Consider the following 26,789-nt stretch of genomic DNA (forward strand, 5'->3'; position numbering starts at 1 on the left):
TGCATAGATCTCTTTGTGTTGTTGATTTCCTGTTCTTTGGATAAATACCCAGTAGTGGGACAACTGGATCATATGGTATTTCTATTTTTAATTTTTTGAAAAATCTCCATACTGTTTTCCATAGTGGCTGCACCAGTTTGCATTCCCACCAGCAGTGTATGAGGGTTCTCTTTTCTCCACATACCCTCCAACGTGTTATTTCTTGTCTTGTTAATTATAGCCATTCTGACAGGTGTGAGGTGATATCTCATTGTAGTTTTGATTTGCATTTCCCTAATAATTAGTGATGTTGAACATCTTTTCATGTGCCTGTTGGCCATCTGTATATCTTCTTTGGAAAAATGTCTGTTAATATCCTCTGCCCATTTTTTGATCGGGTTGTCTTTTTGTTGTTCAATTGTGTGAGTTCTTTATATATTATGGAGATTAACCCCTTGTCAGATATATGATTTGCAAATATTTTCTCCCAGCTGGTGGGTTGTCTTTTCATTTTCTTCATAGTTTTCTTTGCTCTTTAGTCTGATGTAGTCCCATTTGTTTATTTTTTGTTTCCCTTGCCTGAGTATACATGGTATTTGAAAAGATGCTGTTGAGACCAATGTCAAAGAGTGTACTGCCTATATTTTCTTCTAGGAGTTTTATGGTTTCAGGTTTTACATTCAAGTCTTTAGTCCATTTTGAGTTAATTTTTGTGTATGGTATAAGATAATGGTCTAATTTCATTCTTTTGCTTGTGGCTGTTCAGTTTTCCCAACACCATTTATTGAAGAGACTTGCCTTTCTCCATTGTATGTTGTTGGCTCCTCTGTCAAAGATTAGCTGTCCATAGATGTGTGGTTTTATTTCTCGGCTTTCAGTTCTGTTCCATTGATAAGTGTATTTGTTTTTGTGCCAGTACCATGCTGTTTTGATTACTATAGCTTTGTAGTATATTTTGAAGTCAGGAATTGTGATGCCTCCAGCTTTGTTCTTTTTTCTCAGGATTGCTTTGGCTACGTGGGGTCTTTTGTTGTTCCATATAAATTTTAGGATTCCTTGTTCTATTTCCGTGAAGAATGTCATTGGCATTATGATTGAGATTGCATTGAATCTATAGATTGTTTTAGGTAATATGGACATTCTAACTATGTTTATTCTTCCAATCCATGAGCATGGAATATCTTTCCATTTCTTATGTCATCTTCGATTTCTTTCAATAATGTCTTATAGTTTTCAGTCTATAGGTCTTTCACCTCCTTGGTTAAATTTATTCCTAGATATTTTATTCTTTCTGTTGAAATTGTCAATGGCATTGTATTCTTGACTTTTCTTTCTGCTAGTTCATTATTAGCGTATAGAAATGCAACTGACTTTTGTAAGTTGATTTTGTACCCTGCAACTTTGCTGGAGTTGTTGGTTATTTCTAATAGTTTTATGGTGGATTCTTTAGTGTTTTCTATATATAGAATCATGTCATCCGCAAACAGTGAGTCTTCCTTTCCAATTTGCATACCTGTTATTTCTTTTTCGTACCTAATTGTTTTGGCCAAAACCTCCAGTACTATGTTGAATAGGAGTGGCAAGAGCGGACACCCTTGTCTTGCTCCTGTTCTCAGAGGGATGGCTTTCAGTTTTTCACCACTGAGTATGATGTTGGCTGTGGGTTTATCATATATGACCTCTATTATGTTGAGGTACTTTCCTTCTATACCCATTTTATTGAGAGTTTTTATCATAAATGGATGTTGGATCTTGTCAGATGCTTTCTCTGCATCTATTGAGAGGATCATGTGATTTTTATTCCGCATTTTGTTAATGTGGTGTATCAGATTGATTGATTTGCGGATATTGAACCATCCCCGCGTCCATGGAATAAATCCCACTTGATCATGGTGTATGATCCTTTTAATGTATTGCGGAATTCAATTTGCCAATATTTTGTTGAGGATTTTTGCATCTGTGTTCATCAGTGATGCTGGCTTGTATTTTCCTTCTTTATGTTGTCCTTGTCTGGTTTTGGTGTCACGGTAATGTTGGCCTCACAGAATGAGTTAGGAAGCGTTCCATCTTCTTCAATTTTTTAGAGTACTTTGAGAAGGATAGGTATTAAATCTTTGAATGTTTGATAGAATCCTCCAGAGAAGCCATCTGGTTCTGGACTTTTGTTTTTTGGGAGGCTTTTGATCACTGTTTCAATCTCCTTACTTGCGATTGGGCTATTTAGATTCTCTATTTCTCCTTGATTCAGTTTTGGGAGGTTGTGTGAGGTCTGAGAATTTATCCATTTCTTCTAGGTTATCCAATTTGTTGGCAGATAGTTTTTCATGGTATTCTCTTATATAATCCTTTGTATTTCTGCGGTATCCATTGTAATTTCTTCTCTTTCATTTCTAATTTTATTTATTTGAGCTGATTCTCTGTTTTTCTTAGTCTGGCTAAGGATTTGTCAATTTTATCTTCTCAAATAACCAGCTCTTAGTTTCATTAATCCTTTATATTGTTTTTTTAGTCTGTATTTCATTTATTTCTGCTCTAATTTTTATTTTTTCCCCCCTTCTGCTGACTATGGGCTTTGTTCTTCTTATTCTAGTTCTGCTAGGTGTAGTTTAAGATTACTTATTTGAGATTTTTCTTGTTTGTTGAGGTAGCCCTGTATTGATGTAAGTTTCCGTCTTAGCACCACTTTTGCTGCATGTTGGTATGTTGTGTTTTCATTTTCATTTGTGTCCAGGTAATTTTTGATTTCTCCTTTGATTTCTTCATTGATCCAATGGTTGCTCAGTAGCATGTTGTTTAGTCTCCACATATCTGAGACTTTCCCAGCCTTTTTCTTGTAGTTGATTTCTAGTTTCATAGCATTGTGGTCAGAAAAGATGCTTGATATGATTTCACTTAATTTTCAATTATAATATATTTATATAATAAATTTCATAAATTTCAGTTAAATTTATTGAGGCTTGCCTTGTTTCCCAACATATGGTCTGTGTTTGAGAATGTTCCATGTGCACTTGAGAAGAATGTGTATTCTGCTGTTTTTGGATGGAATGTTCTATAAATATCTATTAAGTCCATCTGGTCTAGTATTTCATTTAAGGCCACTGTTTCTTTGTTGACTTTCTGTCTGGATGATTTATCCATTGATGTAAGTGAGGTGTTGAGGTGCCCTACTACTATTGTGTTGCTGTCAATTTCTCCCTTTAGGTCAGTTAATAGTTGCTTTATATACTTTGGTGCTCCTGTGTTAGGTGCATATATATTCATAAGTGTTATATCCTCTTGGTGGAATGTCCCTTTTATCATTATATACTGCCCCTCTTTGTCTCTGTTTTTTTTTATCTTGAAGTCTGCTTTGTCTGATATAAGTATGGCAACACCTGCTTTCTCTTGCTTGCCATTAGCTTGGAGTATCATCTTCCATCCCTTCAACCTGAGCCTATGTTTGTCTTTAGAGCTGAGCTGTGTTTCTTGGATGCAGCATATTTTTTAATCCATCCAGCCACTCTGTGTCTTTTGATTGGAGAATTCAGTCTATTTACATTTAGAGTGATTACTGATATATGAGGGCATAATATTGCCATTTTATCTCTTGTTTTCCAGTTGTTCTATATTTCCATTGTTTCTTTTCCCTTGTATTTCTGCCATTTCATTTTGGTGGTTTTCTGTGGTGGTTTTCTCTTTATTTATGATTTGTGGCTCTGCTCTGATTTTTTGTTTAGTGGTTGCTGTGAGGTTTGTATAAAAGATCTCATAGAGGAGATACTCCATTTTCTGATAGCCTCTTATCTCCATTAGCCTAAGCAGGTTCCATCCCTTTCCTCTTCCCCTTCTGAGTTATTGTTGTCACAAATTGTTCTTTTCTGTGCTGTGAGTTTGTGACTAAATTGAAGTGTTCATAGTTATTTTTGATGTTTTCCTTCCCTTTGTATTTTATGTTATAATTAAGTGTTTACTAACCTATTCTGATATATCTGAAATTTTATGATTCTGTTTATCTCCTTGCTCAAGGTTTTGTAAACCTTTGCTTTTTAGTTTTAGATGGGAGGGCTCCTTTCAACATTTCTTGTAGGGCAGGTCTAGTGGTGATGAACTCTCTCAGCTTTTGTTCATCTGGGAAAGCTTTTATTTCTCCATTGTATCTGAAGGATAGTTTCGCTAGACAGAGTATTCTTGGCTGAAAGTGTTTGTCCTTCAGTATTTTGAATATATCATTCCATTCTCTCCTAGCCTGAAAGGTTTCTGCTGAAAGCCTGATAGGGCTTCCTTTGTAGGTTATTTTCTTGTGCCTTGCTGCCGTTAATATTTTCTCTTTGTCATTGACTTTTGCCAAATTTAATAGCATATGCCTTGGAGAAGGTCTTTTTGCATTGATGTCATTAGGAATTCTGTTGGCTTCATGTACTTGTAAATCCAGTTCCTTCACCAGGTTTAGGAAATTCTCAGCTATTATTTCTTTGAACAAGCTCTCTGCTCTTTTCTCCTCTTCTTCCTCTGGAATACCTATAATCCTTATGTTGCTTTGCCTAATTGAGTCAGATATTTGCCAAAGAATTTCATCATTTTTTAAAAATCTTAGTTCTCTCTCCTCTTCCACCTGAAGCATTTCTGTATTTCTATCCTCTAAATCACTAATTCTGTCCTCCATAACATCAGCTCTATTTTTAATGGATTCTAGATTATTTTTTATCTCATTAATTGTGTTCTGCAAATCTAGAATTTCTGTTTGGTTTTCTCTTTAGAGTTGCAATCTCTTTGGTGAAGTAGTCCTTCTCATTAATTTTATTCCTGAGCTCATTGAACTGTCTGAGTTTTCTTGTAACTCGTTGAGTTTCTTTATGACAACTATTTTGAATTCTCTGTCATTTAGATTGTAAATTTCTGTAACTTCAGGATTGGTTTCTGGAGACTTGTCATTTTTCCTCTGCTCTGGAGTGTTAATGTTGTTCTTCATGGTGTTTGATGAATTGATCCTTTGCCGGCACATTGTGGTAGTATCAGATCGCAGATTCCACCTGCCACTGCTTGAGGGGGCAGAAGCTGTGGTTTCTGATCCTGCCCCATCTGCTGGAAGTTGCGCCAGTAGGGCTCCTCTGCATTTGTGCACTGGCCAAAGCTGCTTGGCAGGTCACGCACACATGCACAGGCATGACCTCTGTGCCTAGTCAGCAGGTTGCTCTGGTGTGGGACCACTGCGCTCAGCAGTGGACTGGCTGAGCTGGTGCACTAGGCGGGAGAGGAGGGGCACTTTCTTTTGCACACACGCTGGCTCGGCACTTGCAGGCAGCTCAGGTGAGCTGCTGCGCTTGGTGGGGGGCTCCTTCGTGGGGGCTTAGCCATGACACTTGGTAGGGAGCATTCCCATGGGCTGTGCCGCCGTGGCATAGTGGGTGCTCCTGTAGGCTGGGCTACCACTCTGAAAGTGTTCATGCACAGGCTGGGCTGCCCCTGACTCTTAGTCATGCCAGCCACTGTGTAAGGACCTGCAACCTAGATCGCTGCCTCTAGGGAGGGGGAGGGGTTTGCTCACCTAGTTCCACTGCTTCCTGGGGATCCATTCCCCCCACCTTCAGATGTATGGCTTCGTGGATCTCTCAGATGTCCCATTGTGCTGTGTAGGGAATCCTCTGTTGGTTAATGAATGTCCTTTTAGTCGTAACTTAGAGGGAAGAGACAAAGGGAACAACTCACCCTGCCATGATGCTGGTACTCCTCAATCCAAAGGGACCAGTTTCTTAAATAATTATAGCTAAATTTCATTGTATTTTTTGCTTATATTACAACATTTAATGAACTACAAAGTCATTCTGAGGCCCTGAATGATCAGATTTCAGTTTTCTTCCTACATTTAGCCTGATACTTAGACTAATTTATTTCTCCAATATGCCCCAATCTTTTCATCCCAGTCTCTTCTTTCTGTTTGAAATATTTCCCTCATAAAGCCATCTATTAAAGTCTTATGGAGCCTTCAGGCCCTGGCCCAATCCCATTCTCTTCTGGGAAGTCTTGCAGTGAGTCCCTGATACCAACCAGTACCCTTCTCTCTGAAACTCTTGGCATTCTGCTCCATATTTGAGGCACCTGTCATGTATTATTCTGTGATTATATTTACAGATTCCATTTCCCCAAAAGATTTCAGTTTCTTAATGTCAGTACCCATAAGTGTGTCTTATGCATTGTAGGTACTCAATAAAGACTTGATGAAAGCGTTGATTTTTCTAGAGGTTTTCAGATAGGTGTATTAGTTTGCTAGGGCTGCCATAACAAAATATCACAGACTGGTGGCTTAAACAACAATAATTTGTTTTCTCAGTCTAGAGGCTGGAATTCCAAGGTCAAGGTGTCAGCAGGTTTGGTTCTCAACCTCTCCCCTTAGCTAGCAGATGGTCACCTTCACACTGTGTCCTCACATGGTCTTTCTTCTGTGTGTGTGCATCTCTGGTGTCTCTTTGTGTCCAAATTTCCTTCTTATAAGGACATTAGGGCCCACCCTAATGACCTCATTTTACTTCAATCTCCTTTTTAAACACCCTATCCCCAAATATAGTCCCATTCTGAGGTACTGAGGGTTAGGACTTCAATGTATAGATTTTGGGGGACACATTTCGGTCCATAACAGTAGGCATGCCTAAGATATGGAGAGGATTTGCTCTTTCCTCTTTCCCATAGGACTGAAAAAAGGAAAATAGACCTAAACAATACTGGGAGGAATTTCGAGTCAATAGCAGGACTGTCCTAACACCGAGAGTTTAAATGTTGGGATGTACTGTGTAAGCAAGATTGGCAGCCTGATCTGGAAGTCTTTACACTTAGAATAATTCAGTTTTCATGTTATTTTAAGAAAAACACTTAAGTTGATGTCTGGCCCCTTCAAAGTAATCTACAAAATACTAGGCATTTGGGAGAAGTTTGACTAATTTTTAAATATAAAATCACAGCCTACAAAAGGTCCTGGTCTGGTGCCACCTCCTTTGCGATGTCCTTGTTGGTGTCTCCAGTGGAACAGTACATCTCTTGCCAGTGAAATAAAAATATGTGCATGTTTGTGTCTTTTCATTAATACTTCTTTTAGTTTTTATATCTATTTAAATTGTGCCCTGTATTAGAATGACTTTTTGTACTTGTTTCCCCTGTACAGATTAGAAGCTTGTTGATGGCAGGGGCCTATGGACATCATTATGTGTGTTCACTGGCTCCTAGAGATGTGCCCTGCACACAGTGATATTATAGAGACAACCAACGGCAGCACGTATGACCTCATTCCTCCTCCCACAACCTTGGGAAGCGGGCAGCCAGGCTAGCACATTTCTTCACCCTCCAAGTAGTAGCTGCTCATAAATACAGATTGAGTGAATAGAAGTACCATTTAATATACCACTTTATGCCTCAAAACCCTAACAGCTATGTGAGTAAGAAGCTAAAACGCTTAGAGCTGCCTAGGTAAGCAAAGCTTGCTCAAAATGCAAAGGGAAATCTAATGTCACTTATTTGATTTGATTTTAATTGAAACATTAGGACATAGGTTAAATTACTTGAGGGTCAGCTAAGAAGGTCGTTGCAATAAAGTGAAGATAAGATCTCTACTGTTTGATTTCAGGCGATTTAGTATAAATGTTAACTCAGCAAGACTGAGGGAAAAAAGCATCAAAAGTGAGCAAGCAGCTCTCAGAGCTCTGAGCTGAGTTTTATCCCTGGACATTAGCTGGACAGTCACAAGATTCTCACGTTGTTTAGTTGCTTAATACCCCTGCAGACTAGAAGTGTAACATCTGGTGGTCTCTCAGAAACTAAGCCTGAGTAGATGGGCCAGTTTCTTCATCTGCAAACATGGAGGCGAGGAGTGGGAGAAAACTAGAGATAGCCTGAACATTCCACATGCTTAAAGAGGACAAAGGAAACTAAAGGTGCTACCTAGTAACTGTACAATTAATACATGAGCCAGGTAAATCAAAGAAAATGAAAAGCAACTCTAATCCTACCACCCAGAGGTAACCACTGTCACAACTTCTGTGTATGTTCTGTCAGATAGTCTTGTCTAAATAGCTATACAGACAGACACACTCTAAAATTCCCCCACAAAAATGGAATGGTAAATACATACTGTTTTGTAATCCTCTCCTTTTTAGAAACATGTTGTGAACATCGTTTTATATCTACCACAATAGTAGTATTCTTCAGTATCGATGTACCATATTTAAAAAAAAATTAATCTGTGGTTGGACATCTAAGTTGTTTGTATTTTTTCCCTATTGTAAATGACTCTATGATGAACATACTTAAAACCAAATCTTTTCTTATTTCCTTAGGATTGTAGGGGAGGAAGACAAATCCTCTACCCTCTAGGTCCTTCTGGCTGGGCTATGAATTAAATTCACGTGAGACAATAACAGAGAGAATCAAACAAAGCTTTATAACATGTATACATGGGAGAAACTCAGGAAAACTGAGCAACTCAGCCATCTAGCCAAAGCCACCACGTTAAATATCATCTTCAGCTAAAGGCAAAGGAGGATATTGGGGGTAGTGGTTTGGGATTTCAGAGGGGAGGAAGACAATTTACATGGAGATGGAAATGCAAATGTTTGTTAAACAAGTTTTGGTGGGCCAAAAATGGGCTTGTTGGTGCCTCTCTAAGACACCTATTTTACATTATAGTATGGCTGTCTTATGGTATTATCTCCTTCCTGGAACAGGCCTTCTATGTTAAATTCTTTTAGGCAGTTTGAGGGAAGGTCAAATGTTCTTCCTGAGTCTTTTGAGCCTTTATTGTCTTCAGCTCGAAATAATCCACATACCAGAGTGGCGCATCTGGGGCAGCCTGCCCTGAACCCCATCAGGATAAATTCCTATACAGATGAATACTGGTTCTGTAGCTCTTATTAGAACTTCTCCCTCCAGATGGGAGTCACATGAGTTGGTCTCTGAATTTCTTTCCCAGAACAGCAACTGAAGTGATTGTGGGAGACAAACAAAACACTATGAATTGAAACAATTTAGTCTCACTCTGCCAGGATGGAACATCTCCCAAATGCACTTCATACTTAAAACTAGCCTTTGAGTAGTCATGGTGGATTGTCATATTGAACAGTGTTGAATGGTTGCTCCAGCACCATCTTCTCACCCTCCCTACTGTGTGCCTGCCATGGGGTTTGGGAGAGGGATGACTGACATCCTCTCCAGCTCTTGGGGGAGGACTTTTTTGGGACATAATCCCATCCCCTTTACCTGTGATTGATTTCAGCTAGGCTCGTAATGTTGGTTTAATCACGACGAAGCTTAGGACTTGAGTCTTGTGATTGGTGAAGAGGCGTTTGTTGTCCTTCTGAATGAGGAAGCATATAGCTCCAGTTGCTGTTGTCAGTCTTCCAGTAACCACATGGTGAGATGCACACCCTGAGCAGGGTCCCTGGTGACACCAAGTTGCTGGATCTAGCTTGCCCTGAAGTTGGCATTACTGCTGGACTTGTAATTTACATGAGCCAGTACAGTCATGTGTTGCTTAACCATGGGGATACATTCTGAGAAATGTGTAGTTAGGCGATTTCATTGTTGTGCAAACATCATAGAGTGTACTTACCAAACCTAGATGGTATAGCCTACTACACAACTAGGATAAATGGTACTAATCTTATGGAATCATGTCATATATGTGGTTCATCATTATGTGGCACATAACTGTACATTCTAGTTGTTACTTGTGCCACTTTGAGTCGGGTTTTTTTTTGTTGCCTAATGAATACAACTGTCATAGGACAGAGAGGGTTTTTTTTTTTTTTTCGTGAGGAAGATTGGCCCTGAACTAACATCTGTGCCAGTCTTCCTCCATTTTGTATATGGGATGCCACCACAGCATGGCCAGATGAGCGGTGTGTAGGTCCACACCTAGGATCTGAACCTGTGAACTCTGGGCTGCCAAAGCGAAGCGCATTAACTTAACCACCATGATACTGGCTGGCCCTGGGCAGAGAGGTTCTAACACCAACCACCATCTACATTTATTTCTCTTTCCAGCAAATCCAGTCAATTTGCTTATTTTGTATGTTTCACCTATTTTATGACTTCAAAATAACAGCCTTTCATATGGCCTAGGTTAGTCACATCCCACACACTCCATCTTCCATCCCTGGACACAGGGATTCCCACATCTTTGCTCAGGCCCCGACCCCTCCCCTTCAAATCTGCCTTTCCAGCTGCCTGTTGGCCATTGCAGATTTTCACACCACCCCTCCACCTGAAGGTAGTCCTCACTGAACTCCTTTGCTCTGGTCTACTTTCCCCCCCTTCCCCCTCATACCCCAGCCCCTAATCCAAGAACAACCAGTTCTCTTTCCTGAGTCTGTGCATCCAAATATCCCAACCCTTGCTTTCATTCCCCAATCAAATCAATAATCAGTTCTTGTTATTCTACTTCAGAAATGTCTCTGGACTCACACCCTTCCCAACTAGTCTTCCTGCCATCTTTACACCTCCAGTTCTTCCTTTCTAACCCATCATCACCCTTGTCACAAGACTTAAGGTCCTGAATAACCAATGAACCAGTGTGATGCTGTCAACAACACCGCCCCTCCCCCCCCAATAAATCTCTGTTGGCAGCTGCCTGGCCCTTCAAAATCCAACCCCATACCATTATAACATGTGGAAAGATACCCTCAGTATGAGCTAGCCCAAGGGGTGTAACGATCAAAGAAAACAGCCTTGCTACCAAAAAGTTATTTCAAAAAAGCTAGTTCTTCCATTTTATTTTTCAAGAACTAGGAAGAGGATACACAGAGCATGGAAATTCTTCTTGAAGTCTATTTTCCCTTCCATTTCCCTCCCCACCCCCTTCCCACTTTCCATGTGCCTCCTTAAAAACGACTGATGCCCGATCTCTGGCATTCCCCTTTCCTCTTGATTCTATGCCATAGAAGCACAAATAAACCAATTTGACTAAGCAGTGTTTTTCTTAGAGAATGAGGAACGCAAAGAAATGGAGTGGGTCAAGCTAAAATCTTTATGGGGCAGTGGGAGAAAGAAAAGGCTGGAAACACTATGTGTTAATAGCTCTTGTTCTATGGCTACTTTGGATCATTTCCAGTAACAATCCCTGCCCCCCACTCCCACCAACACACATGAGGTTCTATGGCCATATAAAATTATTTGCTGTTTCCCGGCCACATCTGGAACTCCACACCTGTGCTGTTTCCTGTGCTGTAATACCTTCCGGGAAATGCATACTCTGCTGTGAAGTCTTCATAATATGCATGTCCCATAGCACGGTGTATGTATACCTGTATTAACAGTCCTTTGCATGTGTTGTATGAGGGTTCATATTCATCATAAGTTTCAGGAAAATAGGCATACAGTTTCCATGAGAATGTTAAGTGGATAGATATCAGACCCCCACCATCCAGATTATCCATTCTTGCCACCCCAGAACACTAACACCCGAAAATGCGTTTCATGAATAACAAAGGCAAGTCCATTCTCGCCTTAAAAATGCTGCCTCTGCAAGAAGTTGGAGGACATGCTACATTGCAGCAAAGGCAAGGGAAAAAGCCCATCTGTGAGAGGGAGCAGGGCAAGCATCAAATCTAGAGTTAAGAACAGTGCCTGGCACAAAACAGTGCCTGGAATATTTGTTGCTGAATGACATAGTCTACCTCTGTAACCTACTTCCCAGGAGCAAGATCCAGATAGAGGGCAAGAAGATGGGGATTGTTGAAAGTGGAAGATCATGCCGCCTCTTTCCCCTTTGAACAAGTAGAAGTTTTTTTTTTTACCATAGATTTTAAATTCAAGAATGTCAAGATGATACTGTCAGATTCAACCCAGGTCATAACTTGTGGGAACTTGAAACACAACTGACACATTTAAATGTGTCCTGTATAAAGAAGCATCAGATGGATTCTGATTTACATGTCGGCCAGGCTGACCAGTGAGCCTTTTAGGGCAGAACCCAGCCCCGTGCATAAGTGTAGTCCCAGATTGTTTCACACCGTAGATGCTCAAATCGCTATGGGATAAATCCTGGATGAGCCCACAGTCCTCATTTATTATGGTGGGGCTACTACTACCCGTAAGTTGTGAGGCTTAAATGGGATAAAAAATCAAGATATTTGCCTACCTCAGAGGTTTTAGAGCCGGGCCCTCCCACCTTGGCTGCAAATTTGAATCACCTAGCGAGTCTTAATAAATGCTGGGTCCCCTCTCGTATTAATTCTCTTTTACTTGGTCTGGGGTGCTGCCTGGCCAAGGGGTTTAAAAACAATCTCTCCAGGTGATTCTGCGGAGCAACCAGGACTGAGAACTACCTGTTTAGAGACTGTCACAGGGGGCTCCAGCTGGTCAGGACCTAAAGTTGCCGTTCCTTTTCGTCTTCCCTTCGTCTCTGAGGCCTCACCCCTACACCTATGACTGTCCATTCACCCGTATCTGCGAACTTCCGGGAAAACGGAAAAAAACTGCGGGCGAGCACACACACGTGTAGGCACGCCTTACCTACAGACTGGAGCGCGGCCTCAGAGTCCCGGCCGCCTGCCCTCCTCCAGCCCCGCGGCCCAGTCTCCGCATCCGGGTCCAGCCGCCCGCCGCTCGCGCCCGCGCCGCCTCCCTCCTCTCGCGAGGAAGTCCGGGCGCCGGAAGTGCCCGGACCGCGCGGCGGCGGCGGCAGCCGGCCGAGCAGGGAGAGAGGCTGCCCGGGCCGTGTCGGTTGCCGAGGGGATGTGACAGGTACCCCCGCGGTCGGGGCTCTCCGGGGAGGGCCGCGGGCGAGGGCGGCGGCGGGGTCCCCTGCTGGCCTCCGACTGGGGTGTTGTTGCAGGGCCGCCCCCATGTTGCGCTTTCCGACCTGCTTCCCGTCCTTCCGGGTGGTGGGAGAGAAGCAGCTGCCGCAGGAGATCATTTTCCTCGTCTGGTCACCCAAGCGGGACCTCATTGCCTTGGCCAACACTGCGGGCGAGGTGAGTGAGCCGGCGTGGAAACCCCGAGAAGAGGAGCGCGTCACAGACTGCCCCAGCCTCAGTTTCCCCTTCTCTGGACTTGCGGGCCACCTGTCTACCCCGCCCCTCCCTTCCGGCCAGCTGTAAACTTTCAGTGAAAGGATAAGGGACCGTATACGGGAAAAATAATTTATATGCCCATTTTCCGTATTTTATGGTGAAGACAACTCTTTTCGCACAGCTTAACATCATCGTACAATCCTGCCTCCCAGGTCTCTTTTAGTCATTTATTTGTTAAATGGGCTTTTTAAAAGCCCATGATGTGTCACTCCTGAGCTAGGCATAGTAGTAGATCCACAGACCATGCCCTAAGTTTGCTTACAGTTTAGTAGCAGAAGAAAAATGAATTATTGTCAGTGTGCAAATGTGCGTGCATGTGGCTGCCACAGAGGATATGTTTAAGAATCTGTATTCTGTTGTCCATATTTTATACTACGGGTTGGTTAGCCACATCCCATTTAAAATCCCTTTAAATTACACAGGGAGTGACGTTTTACTGAATTCCTAATGGAATGTGCATGAAGGTTGTCAGCGTTTCTAGTTCAGGTTATATTACGCAACATCAAGTATAACCCGGTTGTACCCAACTTTCTCGTAAGGGTTCTTGCTACCTGGCAGCAATTTTGTAAGGAACCTTCACCTGTGCATCTTTCCTCCTTTGGCCTTTTGGCAGATTTCCTGATAGTTATCTGGTCAGGTGAGAGTTGTGTTGGGTGCAGCCAAGCTTGGAAACTAGGTGGTAAGGAAAACTCAGCAGCCAGAGAAACTTAGCAGCCTGCAAAGCTGCGTCACTATGTTGACTTGTCCCCAGGTTATTGATGTCTCCTTTCTCAGGCCCTCCATCAAATCTTCTAGTCTCCCTCCTCTGCCAGGGTGCTTTGGAGCTCTGTCATGGCTCTAGAGGGGAGCACAGATAGTACAGCCACGGCAGTAGGAGGGAAGGGAGAGAATAGGGGCATCAGTGTGATCAGATAGATGTGTTGTGGGCACTTGTTGCTTCCATTTTCTCAGTGAAGAAGAAAGAGCACTATCTAGGAGTGAGGATGGAGAAGAAAATATTGGAAGTTTGAGGAGAAGGGAAAGGTATGGAAAAGCTGACAAAGCAAGTGGACTGGGGAAGCCTAATAAGATTACTGGTTAGTATTAGGAGCCACCCAAATTCAATGGTCTTGTAGTTTGAGGGAAAGCAGTGAGCGTGGTTGTATGTGCATCTTGTATTCTGTTCAGCTATGTGGGTGCAGGCATGGCTGGGTTTAACCAGGATTGTTTTGCAAGTTTGGTAAAGGAAGAGAGATGCAAGAGGGTTAAGTTATATGCAAGAGGAATTATTGTCATGATGAACCTTGGATTCTAACCTGATTAAGGAGGGAAATGAGGGCATGTGTTGGGTGAGAAACAATGAATAGGTGGTAGAATCAATAGGTCGTATGACATGGTGAGGTTGAAGAATTGGAGTTGGGTATTAGTAGTGATGAGCTGGAAAGATAGAGGTGGTGGATGGAAAGTGGGAAGTTTGAAACTGAGATTATGGTAACATTGTAGTTGTTGGTAATGACAAGGTCAAGGGCGTGACCCTGGAAGTGACTGAAGTGAGGTAGAAGATGTGATCATTGGAGGAGAGGTAGTTAAGAACTAAAAAGCCAGGATTTTGTAGTTCTTGAAATCACCAAGAATGATGATGAATAGTGTTGGAGAGAATGGAAGAGCCAGGAGTCCACATCTTCAGGGAATGAGGGGAATGGCTTAGGGGTCTGTAGACAGCTGCAGTTAACTGGGATAGCAGGTGGTATGGTCTGATTGCGTGTGATTCAAAATTAGAGGATTTTAGAGACGAAAAATCATCCAGAAATGGCGTCAAGCATCAAGGAGGAAACCTACTTCATGTCCTAGCCCAATGGTAGTCCAGGGGATGTGGGACGCAAAACAGCCACCACCTGAGAACGCTGCGAGAAAGCAGTGGCCTCAGGTGAGAAGCACAGTTCAGAGAAGAGAATGAAGGTATAGGAGATCTTGATGATACCAGACCATGAATTCTAGAGCACAGAGGAAGGGTTTCAGACATAGGAATGGCAGAGATGGGCTCAGGAAAGAGCATGGAGTCTTGGGGATGAGCGATTCCTTGGGAAGCTCGGCTTTCCTGTGGTGACTGGTGTAACCATGAGTGAAGGACGCTATACAGTAAGACAGGGAGTGGTGGTAGAGCTGTGAGTGTGGGGAACTAAGAAGGTATGGAGGGGTCTTCAGGAGCAATTCTGAGGCCTTTTCTTCCTTATTTTCAGTGGTTGTGTAGAGGATGGAGTAGGGGCAGTCTTATTTTTGAAGCACAAGGGGCTTCATCTTGACCTTCCAAGGTGGGAATTTACTCGTGTAGAAATGGGGGTTTAGATTGGCTAAGTGACTTGTCCAAGATCTATGGCCAGTGAGTGACACAGCTGAAATTAGATCCCAGTTGTCTGATTCCAAGTTCAGTGTTATTTGACTATATTACAACTACCTTTGTAGTGCTATTTATGTTATTTCTTTTTTGTTATCTTCTTCTTGGACAGACTTCTTAATAGGTAAGTTTCCTGTTGATGTAGAAGATAGGAAAGCGTATAGGGTGCAGGGTTAAATTAGACCTTCTTGTTTCAGCATTTCTTTGAAAATGTCTTAAGTTCATTCAGACACAGAATGAATTCTTCTTCTAATTTCTTCTGATAGCTAAATATTACACTTAAGAGGTGATAATTTAAAAATCTTTAGTGGGGGAGCCGGCCCCATGGCTTAGTGGTTAAGTGCTCGAGCTCCGCTACTGGCGGCCCGGGTTCGGATCCCGGGCACGCACCAACGCACCGCTTCTCCGGCCATGCTAAGGCCGCGTCCCACGTACAGCAACTAGAAGGTTGTGCAACTATGACATACAACTATCTACTGGGGCTTTGGGGGGGGGAAAAAAGGAGGAGGATTGGCAATAGATGTTAGCTCAGAGCCGGTCTTCCTCAGCGAAAAGAGGAGGATTAGCACGGGTGTTAGCTCAGGGCTGATCTTCCTCACAAAATAAATAAATAAATAAATAAAAAATAAAAATCTGTAGTGGGGAGGCCGGCCCCGTGGCTTAGCGGTTAGGTGCATGCGCTCCGCTGCTGGCGGCCCAGGTTCGGATCCCGGGCGTGTACCGACGCACCGCTTCTCCGGCCATGCTGAGACCGCGTCCCACATACAGCAACTAGAAGGATGTGCAGCTATGACGTACAACTATCTACTGGGGCTTTGGGGAAAAAAATAAATAATAAATAAAAAATTAGAAAAAAAATCTGTAGTAGGGAATCGAAGTTTATTTTATTTTTGGAAATGGATTTTTATTGTCTGCTATTATATCTGTTTTAGGTTTTACTTCATCGACTTGCAAGTTTTCATCGAGTTTGGAGTTTTCCACCAAATGAAAATACAGGAAAGGAAGTGACTTGTCTGGCTTGGAGACCAGATGGCAAACGTAATGATAGTTTTATAAAAAATACTTTTTACAAAAGTGTTCTGTAAAGAAAGCTTATTTCCTCAAAGAATTTATTGTTCTCATTATATACTAGAATTCTAAATACCAGTTTTGGAACTTTGTTTTTTAGAATGCTTTAAAGTATTTTCATAGAACTCATATTAGTTCTACCATCTTGTTTCTTGGCCTAGATATCTCTAAAATGGAATCTGACTTCTTGGCAAAGATAACTCTAAAATGAAATCTGAGGGAAATACAAACTGTTCTTTCTGCTGTCTTGTTGTCCTGCACCATTAGGCCCAAGCTTCACCTGCCACTCATCATTCAGTTCACTGCCATCATGGCCTTTTTCTCACAAAAATGTGTTTTAGCATTAAATGTGTGGTGCATAAATATTCTCTTTGCATGTATGTTTGCCTCACCAGAAGGATTATCAGCTCTGACGCCATTCCTTCAATTTCTTTGTGATCTTTCTCCTGCTGGTGCCCTTTATGTTATAGCTTATTATTTTGTAGCTTGTTATGGCTCTGATGTCTGAACTCTCCTCTTTCTTGTGTTGTTTTTACGGTGATGTGTGTTGTTTTTATAATGACAGTTATTATTTGAGCTGCTATGCACATCCAGTCAGTACAGTAAAATGCTGTAAATCATACAGCTTACAGTTCATTTGTATCATTGGTGTTTAAAAAAAAAAGCTGAATTTTTTTGTAAAATGATATGTACTCCTCATTGCTTAATTTTTTTCTAGATAAATATGACTAAGTACATAAAAATGCCCTGAAAGTTTATCACTTATAGATAACAACTGTTTCTATCTGTACTCATTTTGTTCAGTTCCTGTTTTATCTTTTATTTTTTAAAAAAAGAGTATGTGTAAAATTAGAGGACTTTTGTAGGTAACATTTTGAGATCTTGAACTATTCATCCCAAAACAGCAATATCTCAAAAATAAGTTGTGAAAATCAATGTGTGTTAAAAGGTATTTAAGTAGGTGATATTTTTATCATTAAAAAATATGTCTCCTGTTTTTGGACAGTAAAATAAGGTTTTGTTAGAAAGTTATTTCCAGATTGCTTCAAATTGTTTTAAAGAAGAGGAGGCCAGAATTGCCTCATCCAGCAAAGTTGCCTGTCTTGGTACACAGTGAAACTTGTAGACCTCTATTTAAAAATTCTTAAATTTGATATGTTAGGAATATGGTAATAACTTATGTAGAGAAACGGTACGAGATAATTCAACCACAGTCAGAGAGGACGATTCATCAGTATTTGATGGCCCTATTTCCCGTTAGGAGTTAGAAACGAAGAAGAGAGATAAAAAGTCTTTCAAGAACAAAGCAGATGGACTCGCTTCTTACCTTTTAGGCGTATTTACAGGACCAGTATCTCTTGGTGAAACGATGATATTGTTTATCAGTTGAGGCTGGTTCTGTATTTTCTACTTGGCAGTGGGGTTCCAGTCTAGACGCTTTGAAAGGTAAGACGTTAAGTACAGTACACGAGAAAGTAGATCGCTTGTGAGTTTGGGCACTTGAAAATAAGTGTAGATAATAGGCTCACTATGTACAAAGATCTCTTTTAGTTTTTAAAACATTACTTGAAGGATTTTTAGGTCAAATAACTCCTATGATTACAATGTGTTTAAAATAGTAAAACTGGGCAAGAAATGAAATACCCCTTTACTCTTCTCAAATTTTTCTCTCGTTTATTCTGATTATTTCTTCTTATCTTGTTTTAGTTTTGGCCTTTGCTCTTGCTGATACCAAGAAAATTGTTTTGTGTGATGTAGAAAAACCTGAAAGCTTGCACTCTTTCTCTGTGGAGGCTCCGGTTTCTTGTATGCATTGGATGGAAGTGACTGTAGAAAGCAGGTAGAGTAATGAAGAAAAACTCCAGTAGTCACAATAGGACGTTCATGAAATTTTCATTTTTCACAAGGGAAACTTAGGAGTATTTGAAAGTTGAGTATATGAACATCGCATCTTCCTTTTGGTTTTACGTTTATCAAGGTGAAATTTTTTAATGCTTGGGTAGAGGTTTTTTTTCCTTCTGAAAAATTATGTTTTCTTATTGGAGCAATAATGCCTGAATGAACAAGATTTTTCTTCTCTCTTTAGTTACTTTTAGTAGTTTATATTAATGACTTATACTTTCAACTAATGTTAATTAAAATTACTGATTAGCAAATTGAAGTTCTGTTTTCCTTTTCGCTATTTATTTCGTCTGGAGCCTTGTTTTTTTGTGTCTTAGTAAATATTCTTAGAGGACGAAAAGTGCTAAATTGAGCATTCTGTTTTGATGCTGACTGGATTCTTTCTGTGTCCATGGTCCCAATAGTTTCCTTGTTTTATGACAATAATTTTACTTTGGTCTACATAGTCAAGTAATATACCAGATTTGTAGTAAAGATGGCCTAAGGGATCCGTGGGTTTAGCTAATACTGAAAAAAACAATTGTTTCTTTTTGGAGGAAATGTGATAATTTTCTTTCCATTAGCTTTTCCTTTCTTATTAAATTTTAAGTTAATGTCAAATGAATTTTTATTTATTTTTTATTTTTTTATAATTTTATTTATTTATTTATTTTCCCCCCAAAGCCCCGGTAGATAGTTGTATGTCATAGCTGCACATCCTTCTAGTTGCTGTATGTGGGACGCGGCCTCAGCATGGCCGGAGAAGCGGTGCGTCGGTGCACGCCCGGGATCCAAACCCCGGGCCGCCAGCAGCGGAGCGCGTGCACTTAACCGCTAAGCCACGAGGCGGGCCCTCAAATGAATTTTTAAATGCTGAATATTAATTGACAGCTTTCCTAAGGGGGCTTGGAAAGAATTGGCTAGCAAGGATCCAGCAAAACAGAGGATTAATCCATCATCGAATAATCAAGGATTGTGAATGGTCATGTGAATTTATAGAGGGTTAAGGGAGCAGAGTGTACCATGTAATTTCTATCCCACTTCAGTTACCTGCTAAGCGTATTCCTCACACGCTTTCTGCTGATAGTTTAGAAATGTTGTGTGGAGATTTCAGGGTCTCTCAGGATACCTACTTTGTGTTAAAGTGGGAAAAAAATGCTTGTCAAGTCACTACTTTTTCACTTGCTCGTTCCTTTATTTCCAACCTTATTTGAAGGTAGAATTAAGAAAGAAAAAGAGATAAATAAGACTTTCAACATGCATGATGTAGTTTTATGTACCTGCCAGGTTGTCGAATCCCCAAATGTATGTAAACCATAGGACCTGTAATTAAATTATCTAATAATTGCAGTGTTCTTTAAAATTACTCTTGGTACTCATATGTTTAGTGTTGATTTTTAGATGAGAGTTAAGAAATCATAAATTCTCAGTATCCAAATAATACATTTTATATGCTGAGAAAATTGTTTCTTAATGTTTGTTCCTCTAAATGTAAAGTGGGTAGGCTGATTATTTTGCAGAAATAAAGCCCTTTGTAAAGGAAGAATTTCCTACTCTTCTATTTCTCATTTACAGTTGTTATAGTGACTTTTACATGGTAAAGTGTGTGGGGCATCTGTTTACTTGGTAACGTGTAACGTATGAAACTGGGCAAGTTTTTAAAAAATTAACATTTTTTAATGGAAAGAGAAGTAAAGTGGGTATTTGTATAAGGCTTTTTTTTTTTTTTTTAGTGTTCTAACATCCTTTTATAATGCTGAGGATGAATCAAATCTTCTCTTACCTAAACTACCTACATTGCCAAAAAAGTAAGTATCAGAGTTTAATTTCATTGGGATTTATCTTGCAGACTTCTCTTTCCTTTACTTTTAACACTGTGGCAGTTTTCTCCTGCTTTTTAAAAAATATATTTCTGTTGAGTAGTTTTTACCCTAATCTCTGTTTTTCTCTAGTTATAGCAACACCTCAAAAATATTTAGGTAAGATATACTTTTTTTGTTTGCAAGTAAGATAATCTTTTGTTATTTAAAGATAGAGTTGAAAGATAACCCAATTTATTTTTGCATTTTAGTGAAGAAAATTCTGATGAAATTATTAAGCTTTTGGGAGACGTCAGGTAAGTCTTTCAGATATCTTAAATAACAAGTCTAATTTCTTAAAATTGATGTTTGATATTTGAGGCAGTTTTCAGAGTTTCAAGGTCACTTCCTTTATTTGTCATGTTATTTCATTGCTGACATAAATACCTCTCAACAATATACAGACATTAATATATGTTATTTGTTTTTATTGTATGGTCTTGATTTTGTTAAGTTTTAATAATATTATAATGTACGTTTGTTTATTTTAATAACTAAAGGAAGATAGAAGAACTAGAGTTTCTAAAATTTAAATATTCAAGTTATTTAAGCCCATTTAATACACTTAGCATCAGAGCCATGATAAAACTGTGCTTTGTATTAGCTGGGACAAGGATTGTTATTGAGTATATAAATACAGTCGTTGTTAAAATAATATTTTCTTGTTTTACTGTAAACTGATTTTTTTTAAGGCAAGAGAAAATTTATGTTGTTCTTTTGGGGGAAAAAAAAAAAGAATAAGCCCAATGTGATTGAATATTGAGCATTGGGGAATTTGTTTGCTGTTTCCATTCCCCTGCAGGGAGCTTTAGCATGCAGATGATATAAGAGCAGAACAACTTATATCTTGGTGTAGGAGCTCCTCTTTTCTGTTGTCCTCAGCTTGTTGCGTTGTTTTTAATTAGGCTTAATATTCTAGTCCTTGGAGGAAGCTCTGGATTTATTGAGCTTTATGCTTATGGAATGTTCAAAATTGCTCGAGTCACAGGGGTAAGTTTTTTCTTTAAAATTTTTTATATTGTTTCTCTGAGAATATAGCAGCCAGCTGATTCGTGGAAAAAGAATAAAACACTAGGTTTTTTCTCAGTTTCAGTTATTGGAATTATTTGTTCTTAAATGTTAAGAAGATAATTTTTTTACTGAGATAAAATAATAGTGATATGATATCCATAAAGATCAGGGGCTGTTAGTGGAATTAAAGTTTTTTTTTTCTTAACAAAAAGATTGATATGATACACTTGATTATGATTTGATGTTTTTCTAGCCTGTGGTGGATAGGAGCTACAGTTTGTGATTGAAATGTGATGTAAGTCATCAGAAACTGTTTTATGCTCAGTACTGCCTGCCATGGTTGTTAAGTCTCAGTCTTCTCTGTAGCTTTTTCATCTTATTCTTACCATTCCCTAAAGGGGTAAAAAATACCGTAGGCTGTATGGAATGTGTTGGTTCTCTAGCACTTGATTTGGGACCCTTGATGAGGGTTGGGGGTGGGTGTGTGTGTTTTTGTGTCCTTGCGACTAGGCAGATACCTACCTTCATCTGCTACATAGTGTATGTAGCTAGGTGTATGTGTTTCTGCTTTTCAGAGCTCTGAAGTTTTTCTTCTGTATTATTGTAGGCAGATGCCACCCAGCAGTAATACTAAATAGACTGGGGGATTTGACTGTGTTACAGATTGTTGGTACTTGTCTTGCATTATGTTTATCAAGTGATTTGAAATCATTATCCGTGGTCACAGAGGTTTCTGCCAGTGGTGCTTCAGAAGTTTCATACTTTCAGGTGAGTATTGAAACCTGATAGCAGTAGAGAGTAAATATGTTTTTTAAAGGTTTTTATTATCCACATCACTGGATTCTAATGGTCATGGAAACAGAACAAAGCCAAAAAATCGACTTGGAGCTTCTAAATGTTATGTACAGAATCTTATTATAGTGAATATCTTGTTATTGTTTCCATGCCCAGTATAGTTTTTTATAAAAAGACTGTTTAGATGGTCTGTTAATGACCACATTAATTAGTTGCTATACTAGTTCATCTTCATACCAAGTGTTTTCTCAGGACTCTGACCCTAATATTAATAAAAGCTAATATTTATTACTCGTTTAATATGTGCCAAGTACTGAGTGATTCCATATAATTCATTTGAATCCTCACAGCCACCTAATGGGTAGATACAGTTATTATCCCCATTTTATAGATAAGTAGATGGGCACACAGGAACTGTGGAACCTGCTCAGTCACGGAATTGAGAAGCGATGCTGGGCAGTGTGGCTCCAGAGTCGGTGCTCTTAACCAACACATTGCCTCTTGTGTAAGATGGTTACTTAATGTTGGGAAAAAGCTTTTTTATTGTGTGCTGTTGTATTGTAGATTGTGGAAACTGTTTGACTTGGCTCCTGTAGAGTATTGAGATTGTAGCCTTGCTTTCAAGAAAATCTTCCCCAAATTTTCATCTCAACCCAGCCACTTACCCTAAATCTGTGTGAACTCTCAAACAAAAGTAGAACAAAAAAGATGCAAGATGCAGTGTGTATGAAGCCTTCCAGCGTTCATTGTTGTATTCACAGCATCAGAGAACTGTTGACTTCCTGATTCACTGGAATGGTTGTTTGTATTTGCTCTTCATCTTAATGTTCTGTGACAATATGATTTCCAGGATTGCATTTGGTGCTATAATAAAATGATTCACCATTTCTTTGAAGTGTATAATAGGTATTTTTTAATAACAGCTTTATTGAGATGTAATTCACATACACCATTGTAATAGATATTTAACTTGTATTATCAATAGCCTATAATTCCTTTAAAAATTTTTACATATATTTGTTATAATTTTTTAAATTCCTCATAATAGCGTTAGAGAATAGATTATTACATTTTTCCTAGCTATTTAGAGGAGATTGCTAACCTAGAGAGGGTGATCTGTGCACAAACACAGAAGATTAGAAAATCCTAAGGTTATGTTCTATTCATCTCCAAACTGTTATGCTCAAAGGGAGCAGAACTCTGACAGTCTTTCTGATACATAATTAGACTTTACATAATTAGACATTGACTCTTCTAAATTACAGGATTTTTTTTTTTTTTTGAGCTAGGAGAGACTGATTTACCCTTAAAAGAAGTGCTACTGATTATGACTAACTTTATTATTTTGATTTTACAGCTTGAAACCAATCTGTTGTACTCTTTCTTACCTGAAGTAACTCGGATGGCCAGAAAGTTTACTCACATTTCAGCTCTTTTACAGGTATTTATTTGTAGCTTGTTTCATGTGAATATTTACTGTAGATTTCTAATGTTCTGTAAATAAAAAACATGAAAATTTTATGGGGCCGGCCCGGTGGTGTAGTGGTTAAGTTCTCATGCTTGGCTTTGGCAGGCCAGGGTTCGCAGGTTCGGATCCTGGGCGCGGACCTGTGCACCGCTTATCAAGCCATGCTGTGGCAGATGTCCCACGTATAAAGTAGAGGAAGATGGGCACGGCTGTTAGCCCAGGGCCCATCTTCCTCAGCCAAAAAAAAGAGGAGGATTTGCAACAGATGTTAGCTCAGGGCTAATCTTCCTCACCAAAAAAAAAAAAAAAAAAGGAAAGAAAATTTAAAGCTCACTATCTGCTGTAGAGGTGTCTAGTCTGATAATCTTATAATATCCATTAAAGCAAGAAAAAGAAATGTAATGGAAAATCTACTCCCACCCATCTTTGTTTCTTTGAAAGAAAAGAAAAAAGTAGTTTAAATTTTTAAAAATATTCCCACAAATAAAATAACATTTAGGAATTTTAAAAGTTTTATTGCAAATAAAGTATTATGGAAAACAGTCATCATATCGGTTAGCTTTTGTGCATAATAAACCCACCTCAAATTAGCTCATAGTTCTGTAGGTCTCTGTCATAGTCGGCAATTCGGGCTGGGCTCAGCTGAAAGGTTCTGTTGATCTGAGCCAGGGTCAGCTACTATTGGCTGGGTTTGGTCATACATTGGCAGTCAGCTGGCTGACCTAAGTGTCCTTTAGCTGTCATGGCTTTGTCTACGCTCCACGTTCCTCATCTCCCAGCAGACTAGCCCAGGCTTGTTCAAGAAGTGGTGGCGGTGGCAGGGATGTCAAGAGTGCAAGTGGAAGTGTGCAAAAAAAGCCTTTTGAGACTTTGGACTCACAGTGTCACTTCTGCTGCTTTGTGTTGGTCATAGCGAGACACAAGGCCAGCCCAGATGCAAGGAGTGGAGAAATCAACTCTACGTCTGGATAGAGGAGCAACAAAGAATCGTGGCATTTTTTTTCAGTCTACCACAGTCACTAATTTACTTGGTGTTAAAGATTTCTGGAAATCAGTATCTATCTAAGGATCCTGTTTGAAAATTGAATAGCTGACCGAACCAGCATTTTGACACTTAGTGTACATAAAACATCTTATATGTAAAAAGCTAGAGGATATCTGTTTTACCTGATAAAAACTTAATTTAAGAATGTTTGATAATTAAGGGATTATCTGGTGTTAGCTATGGTCTTCTTTCTCTCAGGCTTAACTGAGTTAAAAGTGACTGAAAGTGAATTCTGGATTTCTTTTGAGACAATTGACAGTAAGAAGGACATATTTAGTTAATATAGTGATTTAAATATTTCTTACTATTTTAATTTTTTTTTTGTTAATAGTATATAAATTTGTCACTAACATGTATGTGTGAAGCATGGGAAGAAATACTAATGCAGATGGATTCTCGTCTCACCAAGTTTGTGCAGGTAATGTACCTGAGGTTTCCCACGGAAGGAGTTAAAGAGTGCATGAAAACCTTATTTATGTTATGAGGTACGTGAGAAAAATCGTTCTGATTTGTAAAAGGCTAAGAACATGATTTCATATATGTTGGTCTAACCTCAAACCACTTTCTCAGAGGGAAAGGACTCTCTTCCCATTGGTACAACTCAGGTGGGGACAGGATTGTGAAGTGGAGTGGGTGGGGCTTGGGGGATAAGAACAGGTGTTGGAAGAGCTGACTGGCTGTTTTCCAGTAACTGGTATTCAGATAATCAGTTTATATATGGATTTGAAGGAAGGGTAAGGAAAAGAAAGAGAGTCGTGCTGCTGTAATTTTGAGTAAATAGGCTTGTAATTTAAAAAATACATATCATGATTTTATCTGTTTTGTCTAGGAAAAGAACACAACCACATCAGTGCAAGATGAATTCATGCACTTGCTGTTGTGGGGTAAAGCAAGGTAATAAACTCATATTAGGTACTCTTGCTTTTCCTTTTTTTAAAGTAATTTTTTGTTACAAAAGTATTCATATTTATTGTAAAAAAAAAAAAAAAAAGAAAATTCTGGTGCACAAGAGCAAAAAAAATAGTATATATCTTTCTTTTCTTTGCACATACTTTTTATGTAAATGTGATTGTGTGTGTATAATATATATCATATATATTTTTTTTAACTGTATAAAAATTTTACAAATTTTGCATAGCCAAATCAATCTTTTTGTATAGAATTTGCCTTAGTGTTATTCTTAAAGCGACCTTTTCCATCTCAAGGATATTTAAAGATTGATCTGTATTTTCTTCTAGTTTTTTTATGATTTATATTTTATTCCATTTACATGTTCCAGATGTGATTTATTTGGTTATATGCTGTGGAAAACTAACTTCTTTTTTCCTAAATTTTTAGATAATTACCCAGTATAATTTATTGAATATTATACTTTCTCCTTCCTGATATGAAGTGCCAGTCTGTTTCTGGACTTTGTTGTTTTCTTTTCTGTCTATTCCTTTGTGAGTACAACAAAGTCTTAATTTTTGTTGGGCTATTTCTTTTTGTTTATTTTGTTTAAAAATCTTGTTTATACTTTGAAATTTACAAGTTTTAAGTGATGCATTCAGATTTTGAATAGAAAAGACTAAAAATACTTTCTTTTTCATTGTAGTGCTGAACTTCAGACCCTCTTAATGAACCAGTTAACAGTAAAGGTGCAGTTAAAGTATCTTTGTATTTAAATGGCTTTGAACACATTCTTATTTTTTTTTAGAATGGCATGTAGTATCTTATTTGTATGCTAAATATATTTTCTTCTCTTAATTAGGGCTTAAAAAAGCTTGGCCAGTCTATAGAGTCATCGTATTCCAGTATACAAAAATTGGTTATAAGTCACTTACAGAGGTATGAAGGTGATATAGAATTTTTTGGTATTGTATCTACATGTACTTGGCATTGGTCTTCTTTCTGCAACCTTCTCTTCATCATCTGGCATTCTCTTTTTGAGCTTTTTCTAGCTAAAATTGTTGCATTGGCATCTTAGGGGAATCTTGAAGTGTCCAAGATTTAAAGAATCAATAATGATATAATTCTGCTTTATGAAAAAATTTCCCAACATCTTTTCACCAGGCTGGGCCCTGTCTGGGCTTTTTTCTCATCCAGACAACCATGAGGTATATTTTGAATAGGGCATATACCCTTTTTTGAGCATTGAAATTAAGTATATTTTTATATCATTCTACAGTTTACAAAGCATGTTATGTATTTTTGCATTTAACACCTTGGCAAGATGTTGGTTATGATTATCCTCATTTTACACAAGAAGAAATTGAAGTTCACAATTGTCATATGG

The 26,789-nt window shown here is 39.1% G+C and overlaps 2 protein-coding genes across 3 annotated transcripts in view; both read left to right on the top strand.

Moving 5' to 3' along the window:
* The window catches only part of ZCCHC4 (zinc finger CCHC-type containing 4), a 61,869-nt gene extending 49,367 nt beyond the window's left edge, over nt 1–12,502 (top strand). The window contains exon 14 of one of the 2 annotated variants that reach the window (XR_009220949.1): nt 12,233–12,502. The gene's annotated coding sequence lies outside the window, so the exon portion shown is untranslated. Of the gene's footprint in view, nt 1–7,111; nt 8,440–12,232 lie in introns of those variants that run through there. The other variant, XR_009220948.1, reaches the window with a different exon arrangement.
* Nucleotides 12,503–12,605: 103 nt separating this feature from the next.
* ANAPC4 (anaphase promoting complex subunit 4) overlaps nt 12,606–26,789 on the top strand; it is a 36,036-nt gene continuing 21,852 nt past the window's right edge. The window contains exons 1-14 of the mRNA XM_058546829.1: nt 12,606–12,684; nt 12,776–12,914; nt 16,320–16,425; nt 18,163–18,295; nt 20,070–20,144; nt 20,289–20,315; nt 20,408–20,452; nt 21,101–21,185; nt 21,870–21,974; nt 23,359–23,442; nt 24,846–24,932; nt 25,344–25,408; nt 26,109–26,151; nt 26,265–26,341. Of these exons, the coding sequence (XP_058402812.1) occupies nt 12,786–12,914; nt 16,320–16,425; nt 18,163–18,295; nt 20,070–20,144; nt 20,289–20,315; nt 20,408–20,452; nt 21,101–21,185; nt 21,870–21,974; nt 23,359–23,442; nt 24,846–24,932; nt 25,344–25,408; nt 26,109–26,151; nt 26,265–26,341 (1,061 nt within the window). The 5' untranslated portion in view covers nt 12,606–12,684; nt 12,776–12,785. The remainder of the gene's footprint in view (nt 12,685–12,775; nt 12,915–16,319; nt 16,426–18,162; nt 18,296–20,069; nt 20,145–20,288; nt 20,316–20,407; nt 20,453–21,100; nt 21,186–21,869; nt 21,975–23,358; nt 23,443–24,845; nt 24,933–25,343; nt 25,409–26,108; nt 26,152–26,264; nt 26,342–26,789) is intronic.

The sequence above is a fragment of the Diceros bicornis genome, chromosome 8 (assembly GCF_020826845.1).
Source record: "Diceros bicornis minor isolate mBicDic1 chromosome 8, mDicBic1.mat.cur, whole genome shotgun sequence".
Lineage (NCBI taxonomy): Eukaryota > Metazoa > Chordata > Mammalia > Perissodactyla > Rhinocerotidae > Diceros > Diceros bicornis.